The following is a 15,200-nucleotide window of genomic DNA, read 5'->3' on the forward strand; positions in this document are numbered from 1 at the left end:
AAACAAAGAGTACAGGGATCCATTTTTATTGCCTTTCATCATGATAAGGTTGTTCTTGCGGATCATCCAAGAACGATTACCAAAAACTGTAGTGTAGCCAAGATCATCCAATTGCCCTATAGAAAGAAAGCTTTTCGTAAGCTTGGGCACATGTCTGAAATTCTGCAGCACAAAAGTAGTGCCATTATGCATCTGAAGTTTCACATCACCAATGCCAATAATGTCAAGCTCATAGGAATCATCAAGCTTGACTATTCCATGCATAGATGCATAAGAGGAAAACCACTCTCTATGTGGTGTGACATGAAAACTTGCACCAGAATCAAGGATCCAATTCTGTGCATAACCCTCATCCTGTGCAACCAAAGCATCTGGAGTGAGATCTGAAGTGAAAATGAGAACATCTGAGGCATCTTCTGTCACCTCGGGATGAATCTCTGTGGGCATAATGAGCATCACTGGAGGAGGACCATCCTCTACTGCAGTGATAGGTATGGGAGACTCAACAATATTGAGCTCCTCAATCTTTACTGTACTTTTTCCTTTGCCATAATTATCCTTTTGCATGTTTTTCTGATCTCTTAGGAAACTGCGACAATCCTTTTTGTAATGACCCTTCTTGTGGCAATAGTAACACTCGACATTTCTGGCATTGCGGTCTCTACTTTGGTTTCTGTGTCTGCTAGGACTACGAGGATTTTTCTCTCTACTTTTGCTTTTGTATTTGTTTGTGTCACGGCCTCTTGCCTTTGTTGAACTACCAGCCATATATGCATCTCCATGACTAGCATTATCGAGAGATTTACGACGAATCTCTTCAGTGAGCAACGCATCTGTGACAGCATTGAACTCTAACTTGCCATTCGGAGCTGAATTGCTAATGGCTGTGCAAAAGATATCCCATGAACTGGGTAGAGAGCATAACAAGAATATAGATTTGAGTTCATCGTCAAACTCCTTAAAGCCCTGAGATGTCAGCTGACTGAACAAGGAGTTGAACTCATTTAAATGTCTGGAAACTGTGCTACCTTCTTTCATGTTGAGCTTCATAAGCTTTTTCATGAGAAAAACTTTGTTGGATGCACTTTTGCTCTCCCATGCTGAACATAAGCTATCTCAAAGTTCCTTGGTTGTTTTCTTCCCGATGATAGTGAAGAAGACTGACTCGGCTAGATGTAGACATATCGTAGCCATGGCTTTTGCATCCAAAAGCTCCCATTGAGCTTGTGTATAATCATCATCCTCTGTGCGCTCTTTCAACGGTTCTGAGAGGCCTTTGTTTATCAAAACATCTTTCATGCGCTCTTTCCACATGGTGAAGTTGCTGCCATCGAACTTCCGAATGAAATACTCCTCCTTTTCTGAATAAGAAGCCATCGTTGATAAGAGGGTTTGAGAGGTGCCAAACTATGGCGAGAAGCTGTAGAAATTTGGGCAGAGTAACCTTTGTAGCGGGAGTAAAATCTCAACCGAAATAGACTCAAAAGTGCCAATAATGGAAGTCACAACTCGCGGGAAGTAAATCCGGCAGAGTCTCCTTTGTATGAGGAGTCAAAACTCAACTCAAAATGCATATAAATGTGCCAACTGCACTAACTGGGCATCTGCTGCACAAAACAACTGCTATGTGAGTGCCAACTCGGTGTCAAAAGCATAAATAACCATCCAGAGACATATCCTATGGCGAGGGTACCGTAAAGGGGAACTCCAGCTACCTGTATCACCGAAAGTGTCTCAACATTCGAGCACACCCCAGCTCAAAGAAACCTCACGCTATCGACCCTCCAAAAGGCTAATGCAGACACAAATGGACTAGCCACAGTCTCAGAAAGGACTCTTCCGGTCCGAGTCTCAAAAACGGCCGGGAAAAAAACTGCCAAAATAGCCAAAAATGGCTCCACACGTAGTACAGTGGGCAGTGTCCGCAACTCAACGTACATGAGTAAAACCGCGCTCAAACAGGCGCCAAGAACTGCTGCATGCAGTGAAAGTGATCCCTGCGGGGTATCTGCTCTCCAAAGAGCGCAGTAGCACTAGGTGTGCTCACAACAAAATGCATCTGCCAATGCATGTGTCCGCAAAGAATCTGCTATCGAAATGAGTGCCAAATCGCCCGTGAAAGCGTTGTGTCTGGTAACCTAGAGAATTGTGAGTGAATGGGCTGAAAAACCCCCCTGTAACCTGTAACCTGCGTGTCGGTGTCGCTATGTGCCAATTTCTGCCGTCGGGCAGAAATATGCTAGTCGAATAGCCGCCAAAGGTGTCCTATCCGTAAACTGTGTCGTACAGGGTGATCGATGCGCTCGATGCCGATGCCGGGTGTCACTCGTCTATGGTAGAGGTACCTCACCCGCGCATGTCGCAAGCACGGTCGTCGATCGCGGGAACACGCTCGTGTGGGGAAGCGCCCGGTGTCTAGGTCGGATGTTGGAAATCCGCCGCAATGAGGAGTGTCGAGCCGGTGCGCATGAGCGGTGTCGATGTCGATGTCGTCTTCCGCCGCCGGGCGGAAGTGGCTAGCCGAGTAGCCGTAAAACGCCAATGTTCGAGCGGCCAATACCGAGTCGGATCGGTATCGATCACAGATTTTGCTCGATCTGAGAAGATTGCTCTCAAATTTGTCACACTTTGTTGCTTGTTCTCACTCGCAAGCACGGTGTCAAGCTCTCTCTCTCACTCTCTCTATCTCACAAGCTTTTCGCACAATGAGAGAATGTGTGTCTATCTCTCTATCCCACAAGCTGCAAATTTCTGAGAAGCTTCCTTTTTTACGAGCTCGAGGAGAGGAGTCGGGGATCGGAGCATCGAAATGGTCTTTGTCGAGGGCTCTATGTGGGAATGAACCCTTGCACACAAAAAGTTTTATGGCTTATTGCTGAGTCTGTGCCAGCGCTGACGAGCAAGCACACACAGTGAGTGTGTGTGTGTGTGTGTGTGTGTGTAGCGCTGCTTGAATCTGGAACGACTATGTGTGTGTGTGTGGGCTCTGCTGCATCTCGGCTTGCTCAATTTCCTGCAGCTCTCGGACTTGCAGGCATTTGCTTATGCGTTCGATTGCAAGCTCTCTACTCGGCTCTGTTCTGCTGCCTGCTGTACAGTTCGGGTAAGCTAGTGCTTCTCCCTGCTCGCGACTCTGTTCAAGCCTCAGAGCTTGCACATGCCTTCAATTGTAAGCCTTTGTATGCGTTTGATTCCACTTCTCTCACGCTGCCGAGGCGCTACGACTGCCCCTGCTCTCAATGGCTTCAATTCCTTCCCAACTCGAGTGTGCCCCAAAACCTCCAAGGCTTTGCCTTCTGCCCGATTGCGCCCTCTATGTCCGAGGCTTTCCTTGTTGAGCTTGCAATTAAGCCCTCCTTACTCGATTGGTTGTTCGAATTCCCAGCCTATGAGCTGCAAATTGGGGGAGCAACAACATCGAATTGAGCTCATAGGCTGGGAATTCGAACAACCAATCGAGCAAGGAGAGCTTCCAATTAAGCCCTCCTTGCTCGATTGGTTGTTCGAATTCCCAGCCTATGAGCTCAATTCGATGTTGTTGCTCCCCCAATTTGCACCTCTAGCAATGCTTACACAAGCTTCGACTATCTTGCCAAGCTCTGTGATGCTCGACCTGCTGGCTCTCTGCACACGGTCTGTGTGTGTTGCCAGCTGCCAAATTCCATGCTTTGCTTGGCTTTCAAAGATTTTGGCTGCCCCTACACACACACACACACACACAGTGTTGTCACCACACACTAGCCGACTCAAGCCGTGGCGTGACAAGTCCTCCAGGCTCTATTCCTTGCAAGCATCAAAATCCAAGCCAAGCTCCCAATTTCAGATTTGTTGCACACAGAGATCTCAAAAACTTCCAAGATTCCCTCCGCCCGAGAGGGGCTACGTACGTCGGGTGACCGGGAATTGTCGAGATCCCCTCCGAGTGCTCCGATCCGTGTCGGATCTGCTACCACTGCCAAGCTCAAGCTTGAGCTCGGAGCTCCGCCATAGCCGGCGAGCTTTGTCGCTTCCGAGTCGATCGTCAGAGAGCGATCGCGCGTACGGTTCGCTGCCGTAGCTCTGATACCAATTGTTGTGCGTGTCTAGTGCGTGTCCGGAGTGTGTGCGAGAGAGGGGAAGAAGAGAAATGGGGAAGGGGATGAAGCACAGTACACAGCAAGTTTGGGGTTAGTGGAGAGGAAAGTGAGAGAGTGGTGAACTCTCTCCCTTTCTCTCCCTATATTCATTTAGGTGAAAGTGTAAATAGGAGCGGTTTCCCACGGCCACCTGGCCTACACCCCAACACTTAATTAACTTGGCATGAACAATTCTTTTGCAAGAGAGAGAGTATTAGAGAACATGACAATAGTTGAGGACCGGATTTACTTGGAGCCGGTCCCCCCTCCAAAAGGCGTTTGTATTATAGATTCTTTCACCAAGAGAGACTTGGTACAATACAATCTTTGTGTTCCTTGTGATCTTGGTGATGCTATGAAGATGGAAAGCTTTATGCATCATGAGCATAACATAAAATTCGCAAAAAGAATTAACTATCCCAAGCCTTAGTCCCAAGGCCTCAAACACCTTCGAAGGTGGAGAGAGCTAGCGGGAAATGAGGGTAGGGAAGAGGAAGAAGAATCATTCATGGAAGAATGAAATAGTTCCTCACTTATCATCACTCTTCTTGCTTAGCATAGCATAATAGCATAGTAATGAAGATGATGAAGATGGCAAGCTTAACCATTAAAGCATGTCTCTTGGTTGGATTTGCATTCCATAGCCAAGAGTGTTGGTGTAGGCTCTCCACTTCTCAACAAGCTTGGAGAAGGAAATGGAGATCTCACACTTTGCCCTCCACTCAATGAGAGAACGTGTGTGTGTGTGTGTGTGTGTGTGTGTGTGTGGGAGAGTATACACCCCTCTCATGCTTGTTCCACACCTCTCCCTCTCTCTCTCTCTCTCTCTCTCTCTCTCTCTCTCTCTCTCTCTCTCGTATTATTTAATTATTTTATTTGGACATGTGCCCTCTTTTTCCTCTTTGAAAGAAAGAACTTAATTATTTATTTTTATGCATCTAAATTCTCATTGGACCCCTTTAAAACCTATCCAATAGATTCAAACACCTCATGAGATCCACATGTGGGGGATCATTTAAACGTGTGTTTTTTATGCTTCTTAAGTCATTTGGTTTAAATTGAATACTTCAAGCACTTAGTCAATCAAGCATGGAAACATTTTATGCCTCTTGAGAGTTTACCTTTCGAACTGAACACATTAAGAACCTTAGTCATTTAAGCATGTGAGAAGCAACTCAAGCTTTTGGGCAAGGTTCCCACAAACACTTAGCAAGCCGACAAGCACCTCATGCTTGGGTGGGATTCCCACCTCAAGGTCAAATCTAGCTTGTCTAAGGTCAAAGGACTTTTTAACACTAACTTTTCAAGCTCTTTAATGAAGTTAACCCTGAGGTTTTTTAAGCTCCATTAGATGCACGTTTCTCTTTGATAGAATACCTCCTTTTGGACCCCTATTGAGATGTAACCATCTCTCCTCTTGGTCCCTTGCTGAGGTAAATCTAGAAGCACTTATTGTACATTGCTCTTTGGTAGACCGTCTCCTTTTGGACCTCTATTGAGATGCAACCATTTCTCCTTTTGGTCCCCTGTTGAGATAGGTCTAGAAGCACATATTTATATCCTAACTCTTGTTTCCCTGTTAGCTTCCCATATTAAATGATCAGTTTATTATGAGAAAATCATTTGGTAAAGTTAGATATTATATTTTATGACATTATCTCTCTCTTGAAATCATAGTCATCCTCGACTATGAGGTAGAGAAGATAAAGCCTAGTCATTAGTCCATGTTTCTTAGTAGGTAGAGGATCCCTTTTTACCCTACGACATCATTCCAGAATGGATGACTAATCCATTTGGTGCTTGGGAAACTTAGCTTCCGCAAGCATGTCTGCTCTTTAGTCCATATCATACTTCCAAAGTAGAGTGAAAAGTTCTACTTGGTGTTTGGGAGACGTCGTCACCACAAACATGATCTTAAGCATGCATACTTCTTAAATTTTGTGCACAATAAAAGAAAGAGAATGAGTCTTATAAGACAAAATCATTGTTCATCTAAACTGCATTTTCATTTGCTTACTCTAGTGTAGCATTGTAAGCATTGACAAGGTTCATATCATCCTTAAGCTAGGTTCCTTGCATCCATCTAGCATCTTTAAAAGGATAATTCTTAAACTTAACAACATATCATTGGATAACATTACAATTTCTTAGTACCTTGTCTTCGTGTCGAAGAATCAATTCGGGCTGCAACATCTCTTCTTGATTTTCGATCTCTAACGGGTCCTCCATTATTGGTTCTTTTGGTTGCTCTCCTTTGTAAGGCTTCAGTAGGCTCACATGGTTAGCGTTGTGAATGAGGCAATGGTTGGGCAACTTTAATTAATAAGCCATATCATTGATTGGCTTAAGAATTTTAAAAGAAAGGACCACAGTATCGTTTTGCTAGTTTAGCATAATACTCTTGGTGACCCGTAGGATTCTTGCTCGCAGTATGCCTTAGATGAGCCTTGAAAAACTTTAGCAAGACCCAATCATTTTCCTTAAATACTAAGGCTCTTTTGTGCTTATTAGCAGCAGCCCTTTTTGCCTTTGCTTTGAGATAGATATAACAACTTTAATCTTTGGAAAAGATTCTTATAAGTCTCAGTTATATTCATCAGCAGCGAAGATATTCCCATATACTTTAAGTAGTAAAGGACTTTTGGATCTTCTCTTTAACCTCGAAAGGTGCTTTCCCCATAGAAGTATGTACAATGTCATTGTACGCATACAGGCTATAAGAGGTAGGTACTTCTCTCATTGAGAACATTGATCTACCTCCATGACATAGGCTTTTAGTAGATTCAAGAATTGTTAGATTAGTTATTTCACTTTGGTCATCCGTGTGTGGATTATAGGCCGAAAGAGAAATTTAATCTACTTCCTAGATTCTCAAAGAGACCCTTCTAGAAATATTGGTCATTCTAGGATCTTTGTCCGACACTATGGATGTTGGCAAGCCATGATACTTGAAAATTTGAGATCTAAAGTGGGTTGATGTTTGATGTGCCTTAATAGTCTTCTTGACGGGCATAGAGTGTGTTTTCTTGCTAAGCTTGTCGATTGAAACAAACCAAGTTGCTTCCCTCCATCAAATTTTAATACCACGCACTTTGAAACATACTCTTGTATGTTTACTTTTCATGGTAGACTAACAGAAATACATTTCTACTCCTCGAAGGGTAGATTATGGAATCCTTCTTCTCATAATGAGAAGCATGGGATTCATACTTGACTTTCTTATTGTATGGGTGAGTAACACATAGCTTATTTCCGTTTGGAAGAAAACCATCCTCCAAGGTGAATGGTTCTTTTTTTCTTCCCTAATGCAAAGGCTATAATTACCTAATTAAAGTCTTGGTCGGTAGCATACTCATCTATCATAAACGATAGATCATTGTGAGTTGCTATAGACACCACATTTACCCTTGGCCGTTGTGAAAGTGCATCGACCACTTGATTGTGCTTCCCAACAATGTGAACAATATGAAATGAATTGTGAAAGAAAATTTGCCCACCTCATTTATTTGTCAAAAAGCTTGGTTTGCGTCAGGAAGTTCTTGAGGCTTTGTGATCCATTTGTAGGATGAATGGAGCCCTCAAGAGATAGTGCTTCCATGTGTCTAGGACATGTAGAATAGCTAAAAGCTCTTTTTTGTATATGTCTAAGACCAATTCATCAGTATTGAGCCTTCGGCTCTCATATGCTATGGCATGCTCTTCTTGAAACAAGACTGCTCCAAGGCAATCACCACCACAAGCATCACATTGGACCTCAAATGACTTTGAGAGATCCGGAAGCATGAGGACTGGTTGAGAGGTAAGCTTCTCTTTGAGCTTGTCAAAATCATTTTTCTCCTTAGCAGTCCATGAATACTTAATGTTCTTCTTTCTTAAGTCGTGTAATGGTCCTGCTATTTGAGGAAATTTTGCTATGAAGCATCTATAGTATGCACACATACCAATAATCTTCTTAGCTCATGTAGATTCCTTGGATTAGGTCATGCTTTTATTACCTCCAACTTTGATGGATTCATACATATACCATCTTGAGAGATAATGTGACCAAAATATTGAATCTCTTATAGGAAAATTTCACTTTTCTTTTGATTAATGAAAAGCTTATTCGCTCTCACAACTTGAAAGATTACCTAGAGGTGTTACTTGTACTCCTCGAGACAATTTGAGTGGCTTGAAGACTTTTGTCAATCGTGAGTTTGAATGTGACTGGAGTATTTGCCAAGCCAAAACTTGTAACTTATCAAATTAGATCTTCTACCCGTGGCACAAGAAATCTTTTTTTTCTTATAGTGATCCTATTTAGTGCTCTATAGTCAACACACATGTGATATCTGCCATCTTTATTTTGCACTAAAAGTACTGTTGAACAGAATGGAGAGGAGATAGTCCTCACCATCCCTTTTTCCACCAATTCATGCACATGCCTCATGATCTCTTCTTGTTGAGCTTGTGAAACTCAATAAGGAGGTTTATTAGGCGGTGAGCTTTCTAGTAGAAGCTCTATTGCATGGTCATCATCCCCTCGGTTTGGAGATAGCTCACTAGGTATGTCATCAATGAAAACATCTTGGAGATCATTTAGGAAATTAGACAACTCTAATTCCTCTTTATTCCCTTTATTGCTATTTGTGAAAACATTAGAATCATTTACAGATTCTCTAACAAAAATCATATACACAAAAATAGAGCTTTTCATTGACTTATCAAAAGCAAGCGTATTTACTAGGAATATGGTGTTCCCCAAATCATTAGCATCTATGTACATTCTCTTTTCCCTATAGGTGAAATAGATTCTCCTTTCAGGGAACTTCATGTTGACAGCCATGCGGTTGAACCATGGTGCCCCTAGGATAACATCCTCATATTGGAGAGGAGAGATTTAAAAAAAGTCTTCTTTGTCGACGTAGCATTGGACATGAAGCCTCAACTTCCCAATCAAGGGAGTAACAAAGGCTTTCTATCCTTTGAAAGCTGTGTCAGTAGTTACAGTATCTCTCGTCTCAAAAGCTTGAATGCCCAACTTGGTGCGACCTCCATTGATATGAAGTTGTGAGTAGAGCCAGGGTCAAACAAGGTGAAGGCATCATGCTCCCTTACTTTTTTCCAAGCATAGGATAGGGATGAGCCTTTGCAATGAGTATCCTCTTTTGGAGCTTCAACCATGGAAGCTCTAGGAGTGTCATTGCGTACATTTCTTTTGGGGAAAGAACGATAACTATGTCCTTTCTCCCCACACTTAAAACACTTATGGTCCTTGTGAAAATCTTCAAGATCTTCATAAGAGAATTTGTTTTTAGCGTTGTAAACTCCCTTCTCCTTGGACCTATTGTTGTTGTTGTTGTAGGAAGTACCTTGGGAAGAATTTTGGGCATTGGTTTTCCCCTTTGCATCATCTTTGTCTTTGTTTTCCATGGGTTTGACATTCCGTCTAGCCCCTTGTTGGAAATTGATGCGCACTACAAGGGATCACTTGGTTACCGATGCCATTTTTTTTACGTCGATGGCCGGCGCCGGTATAAGTGTTGATAAAGATGGAGGGAGACATTGCTCAATTCAAAATTCAAATTTTAAATTTTGTCGCGTATACCAACGCCTATATCGACACTCATGTACCAACGCCTATACCGACGCCAATACCAACGCATATACCGACGCTCATGCCGATACCTATACCAACGTTTTTTTTTATCGATGCATGTACCGACGTGTATACCAACATCTATATCAGCATCTTTATAGACATCTGTATCAACGACCTGCTCAAGAGCTCATTTTCTATGTTTTCTCTCTTCTCCACTGCGGCCGCCTCCATAGCTCCTCCCGATCTCGTGCTCCCTCCTTGCAGGCCTTCATGGAGTTGCCTCTTCCAACTTCTCATCTATGCTTCCACCCATTTCTACACAAAGAAGGTACATTTTTTTGTTGTATTTGTGTGAGAAAATTTTTGTTTTGGTGTGTGTGTGGATAACAAAATTCTTATGCTTTGTTTTTGCAGGTGTTTGCTTGACCCTTCCTACTTCTCACACACTCACATTCTTTAAATGTAAGTGCTCCTTCTTTTTATTTCATGCACACACACATACATATAAATATTTGTGTTTCTATGTGTGGGTAAAAATGTTTATGCTTTGTTTTTGCAGGTATTTGCTTGACTCTTCGTACTTCTCGTACACTCACATTCTTTAAATGTGGGTGCTTCTTCTTTCTCTTTCATGCACATACACATGTACACATAAATATACACACACATAAGCACTATTTATGATTATGATTAAGCTTATGATGCACATAATGAAAATGTTTATGGTTCTAACAATACCTTTATTGTTATGCTTATGCTTATGATCATGCTTATGGTTATGGTTTATTTTTTGCTATGTCACTAACAATGGTTATTGTTTATATTTTATTATGCTAGCAACAATGGTTATGGTTTTGATAACTCTTTTATGGTTATGTTTATGTTTATGTTTATGTTTATGTTTATGTTTATGCTTATGCTTATGCTTATGCTTATGATAGTGGCAACGGTTATGGTGTTAACAACTATTTTGGATATGATATTTCTATGGTTATGTCAGCGGCAATGGTTATGGTTTTGACACCCTTTTATGGTCATACTTATGCTTATTATTATGGTTATGATAGTGGCAATGGTCGTGATTTTGTTTATAATTTATGTCATTGGCATTGGTTAAGATTACATGTTTTTATGGTTAAGGTAATCATTTTGTTTAAATTTAAGGTTATGGTTTTTCTTACTGTTATCATTATGGTTATACTTATAGTTTTGTGTTTATTTATGGCAATGGTAATAGGTATGGTTATCATGGTTTTGATCATTGCAATTTCTAGTTTTATATTTATGGTTGTTTGCTTAACACTTCTGAGTATAAGCATGTTATCTTGTCATGCTTTTTGTGCTAGTTATCATGTGGCAACAAGCATATCTTGTAAGCATAATGAGAGTGTAACTTTTCAAACGTGTGGGAATCCATCGAATATTTCAAAATAGGGAGACCACCCTGAATCCACTTTCCTGACCATTTACGCATTGTTACTCTGAGGGGAGTGGGGCAGTCAAAATGCCTGGAGAGAAGCGGAGTGGGGCAGTCAACATGCATGGAGAGAAGCGGGACGCAGGGGCCAGAGGTAAGAGGGGCGCAGGGGCCAGAGGTAAGAGAGAACCAAAAACAAAGTCGACCCCTGAACTTTCTGTTGCTTCTTCTCCGCCCCAAAAAAGGGTGAAGCTCTCTGATTCCCCAGCATCCCCAATGGCAAAGACCTTGCATACAAAGGGGAAGGATGACTCAGGTACTCTCTCTCTCTCTCTCTCTCTCTCTCTCTCTCTCTCTCTCTCTCTCTACCTCATTATGATTTGCGAGGATAGTAGCTGGTGCTGTCTTGGCTGGAGAGTTGTCCCTTGATGTCGGCTTTAGCAGTAGGACATCTTGTGAATAGTCACTTGAAATACAATCGCTCAAGTCGAAGTCTGGCTCAAGAAGCACAAACTAGTGTTTGATTTGAACCTTGAAATTGAAAGGAAGTGCTCAATACTGCACTTTCCTACTGCTAATCTTGTGACATTGGAGGTGTGCAGGCCGATGGAAAGCTCCAAAGTTTACAGTCCCAGTACAGAGCAAGTTCTGTATTACAGTAGAAGAGTTCAATGATGTTCATGGCCTCTCCCTAGCTGGTGCCAACCCCAAACTAGTGAGGTGGGATCAGATCAGTGATGTGGAGTGGTTCAGTGTTTTCAGAGAGTCAAAGAATCGTAGTCACTATCGCATTAAATGCAGTTGTTTGCGTACTGATATGTTCGACCAAGTGATGCAGCTGCATTACAAGGTGTACCAGAAGCCCCCAACAAACATGGAGATCAACTCTGCATTCGCCAAGGGGTTTGTAAAAGAATTCAGCCCGGCAGCAATTGCAAGTAGCTCAGCCATGCAATTCAATTGGGTTGAATTCGCTGTCCAGCATTTGCAGGACCTCCGAGAGAAAGGGTACTACGAGGCCCATGTCGAAAAGTGGAGGATGCACAATGTATGTCTAAACATCGAGGAGGCGCAAGCTGAAATGAAGGAGGATACCAAGGAGACACCCATCTCTCGCCACAGCACTCACCAGGCTGAAAGCCTGTCATTTTTTGGCGTTGAGAATTTGCAGCACATAAAGGCTGCCTCTGAAATTCTCAGCAAACAATTGCAAGATGCTAAAGAACATCTTCTAACTGCAAAATCAGACTTTGAAGCTGCGAGGGTTGTCCAAGCAAGCAATGCTAGGGTCACCCCAATTGTGCTTGCTATGAGACAAAAGCTTCACGACGCTGAAAATGAATTACAGAGGTTACTACAGAGCGACAGCGTGGATGCAAAGAGGGAAATAGAGTGTAACGTAAAAATAGAGACATTTAAAGATACATTGGAAGGTTTGGCATTTCCTGACAGTGAGGACACTCTTGTTGCTGACTCAACTTGTCAGCGTGTAAGTGCGTGACTTTTATGCTTCTACCGTATGATTGGAATATGTGCACAACAAACCTATGTACTTACCATGCTCCTCTTTTTTTTGGTGTGCAGATTAATGTGGAGGTTATGGAAGCAAAAGTGAATGCATGTGAAGGTCAACTGCAGCTCCTAATGCACATGAGAAAGATGCTACAAGGCTCCTCCATTCCCACTGCCCTGTGTAATATGGCTATGGGCACTTTTATAGAAAGTATAGAAGGGGTATGCGATGGGACGATGATCAACCCGTGCAGTGGCTACAATTTGCCACTTGAAGTAAAGGGAATCTCCACCACGGTCAAGATGCCCTGTGGGCATAGCTACCACTTTCTCTGCTTTGCAGCTGCATGCTCCTTATCGACAAAATGTAGAGCTATGACTTGCCAGCAAAGGATACCACAAGAATGGTGTTGGAAACCCACCGGGCAAAGACATCCAATCACACCAACATCTGGTAAGATTGTACAGGGTGTGCTAATTAGCATACCCAGTGTGTTAAGTAGAATATTTAGTGTGTTAACTAGATATGCTAATTAGCATATCTTGTATGCTAATTATCATACCCAATATGCTAATTAGCATATCTAGTATGCTAATTAGCATATCTTGTGTTCTAATTAGCATACTAGATATGCTGATTAGCATACCCAGTAAGTATGTTGATCAGCATACCCAATATGCTAATCAGCATACCCAGTATGCTAATTAAAACACAAGATATGCTAATTAGCATACTAGGTATGCTAATTAGTATATTGGGTATGCTAATTAGCATACCCAGTGAGAATATTGAGTGTGCTAACTGGATATGCTAATTAGCAGACCTTGTGCTCAGTGAACAGATTAGAGTAAGTTTGGCATATTAGCATATCTAGTAAGTTAACTACCATATCCAAATGCTAACTAGCAAACTGTATATGCTGATTAGCGTACTGGGTATGCTGATTAGCATATTGGATATGCTGATTAGCATATTGGATATGCTAATTAGCATACTGGATATGCTAATTAGCATAGTGGGAATGCTCATTAGCATACTGGGTATGCTGATTCACATACTGAGTATGCTGATTAGCATACTGGATATGCTTATTAGCATATTGGATATGCTAAATAGCATATTGGGTATGCTAATTAGCATACTGGGAATACTAAATAGCATACTTGGTATGCTAATTAGCATACTGAAGACAGTCCTTGTATGCTAGCTACCAGCAGTCCTAGTATGCTAATTAGCATATCCATTATAGCATACCCAGTATGCTCATTAGTATACCCAATATGCTAATTAGTATATCCAGTATGCTAATTAGCATACCCAGTATGCTCATTAGTATACCCAGTATGCTAATTAGCATACTTGTGCTCAGTGTACAGACTAGAGTAAGTTTGTCATAATGGCAAATCTAGTAACTAAGCTACCATCTCCAAATGCAAACTAGCATATTGGATATGCTAGTTAGCATACTCAGAAATTCGAATTAGCATACTGGGCTTGTCAGCATAATGGATTCCAATGTATGCCAGGCCGCACACATAGTCACAGCATATCAAACATTTTCTAGCATACATGACATGCTTATATGAGTCTTAATCCACGTTTTTTGTTGCAGGCCTGGGGCAGCCCCTCCGTGATGTGGGCAGTGTGCATGACACGAAGGGCAAGGGAAAGGCTGTAATGGAGGACATTTCGATCGAGGAGAGTGATGAGCTGGATACAGGTGAGAACCCTTCGACAGAGAAGGGTGTTGAGCTGGATGCAAGGAGTGAAGGGGTGGATGAGGGCTCCCAGCAGATGCCAAATGAAAGCATGAAAACAACGGAGGAAGGCGGTGATGTGAGCAGGAACTCAGAAGATGATTTTTTTGTCATGGCTCCTCGTGTGCCTCGTGTGCCAGCGATGCCTGCTGCAACTGACAAAGCAGAAGCTTCTCAGCAGACAGTGGCTAGTGGCTCAGGGGAAACTTTGAAGAATGACAACATAGAAGTTGGTGACAACAGCCCTCTCGAGGGTTTTTTGCGTAAAGCTCAGCTGAAAAGAAAAGTTGGCCTTGAAGAGGTACCCGAAGACATTGCAAGCAGAGCCTGTGGTTCGGACAAGGCTGAAAGCTCCAAAGGTGAAAAGAAAGCCACCCCCTCAAGATCTTGCAAAAAATTGTGTTAAGACTTATTGCTCCCTACCCGGTTGTGCCCTTCACTGTATATGCTAGACCATTTTGAAACCCAAATGCGTATTGTAACTGACATGCATTTTGTTTTCCAATGAAAATGTATTTTTGTGCAATATAAATCTGAGCAGCAGTTCATTGTAATAGTTCATTGTAATTTTTGCGGTTTTTCTTTTTTAAACTTGTTCATTTCGTATTGCGGTTTCCCTGCATAGGAAGAGAAACAGGAATTAATCATCATGCATGATGCAACTGCGGCCATGCAATGGCAGAAATTACGGAGATGGCGAGTCCACAAAGCCAGGCAGTTAAGGAGACAGAAAATGGAGATTGAAAAACTCCTTGAACGATATTCACAGCTTGCCCGTAGTATTATTGAGCACCTAAATTATGTGCACCCAAGTGGG

At 42.2% G+C, this 15,200-nt stretch overlaps 1 protein-coding gene across 1 annotated transcript; it reads left to right on the forward strand.

Moving 5' to 3' along the window:
- Positions 1-12,607: 12,607 nt before the first annotated feature.
- Positions 12,608-14,871, forward strand: LOC147442528 (uncharacterized). The gene is made up of 2 exons (XM_086529677.1): positions 12,608-13,079; positions 14,239-14,871. The coding sequence occupies exons 1-2, from the start codon at positions 12,620-12,622 to the stop codon at positions 14,787-14,789; spliced, it is 1,011 nt and encodes a 336-aa protein (XP_086385803.1). The 5' UTR covers positions 12,608-12,619; the 3' UTR covers positions 14,790-14,871.
- The last annotated feature ends 329 nt before the right edge of the window (positions 14,872-15,200 follow it).

The sequence above is a fragment of the Adiantum capillus-veneris genome, chromosome 14 (assembly GCF_014529385.1).
Source record: "Adiantum capillus-veneris isolate H3 chromosome 14, ASM1452938v2, whole genome shotgun sequence".
NCBI lineage: Eukaryota > Viridiplantae > Streptophyta > Polypodiopsida > Polypodiales > Pteridaceae > Adiantum > Adiantum capillus-veneris.

Excerpts from the sequence above, each read along its gene's own strand:
- LOC147442528 (XM_086529677.1), top strand. The coding sequence starts at position 12,620 with ATGCTTCTACCGTATGATTGGAATATGTGCACAACAAACCTATGTACT. Across the intron at positions 13,080-14,238 it reads TCCAATCACACCAACATCTG|GCCTGGGGCAGCCCCTCCGT; the intron begins GTAAGATTGTAC and ends TTTTTGTTGCAG.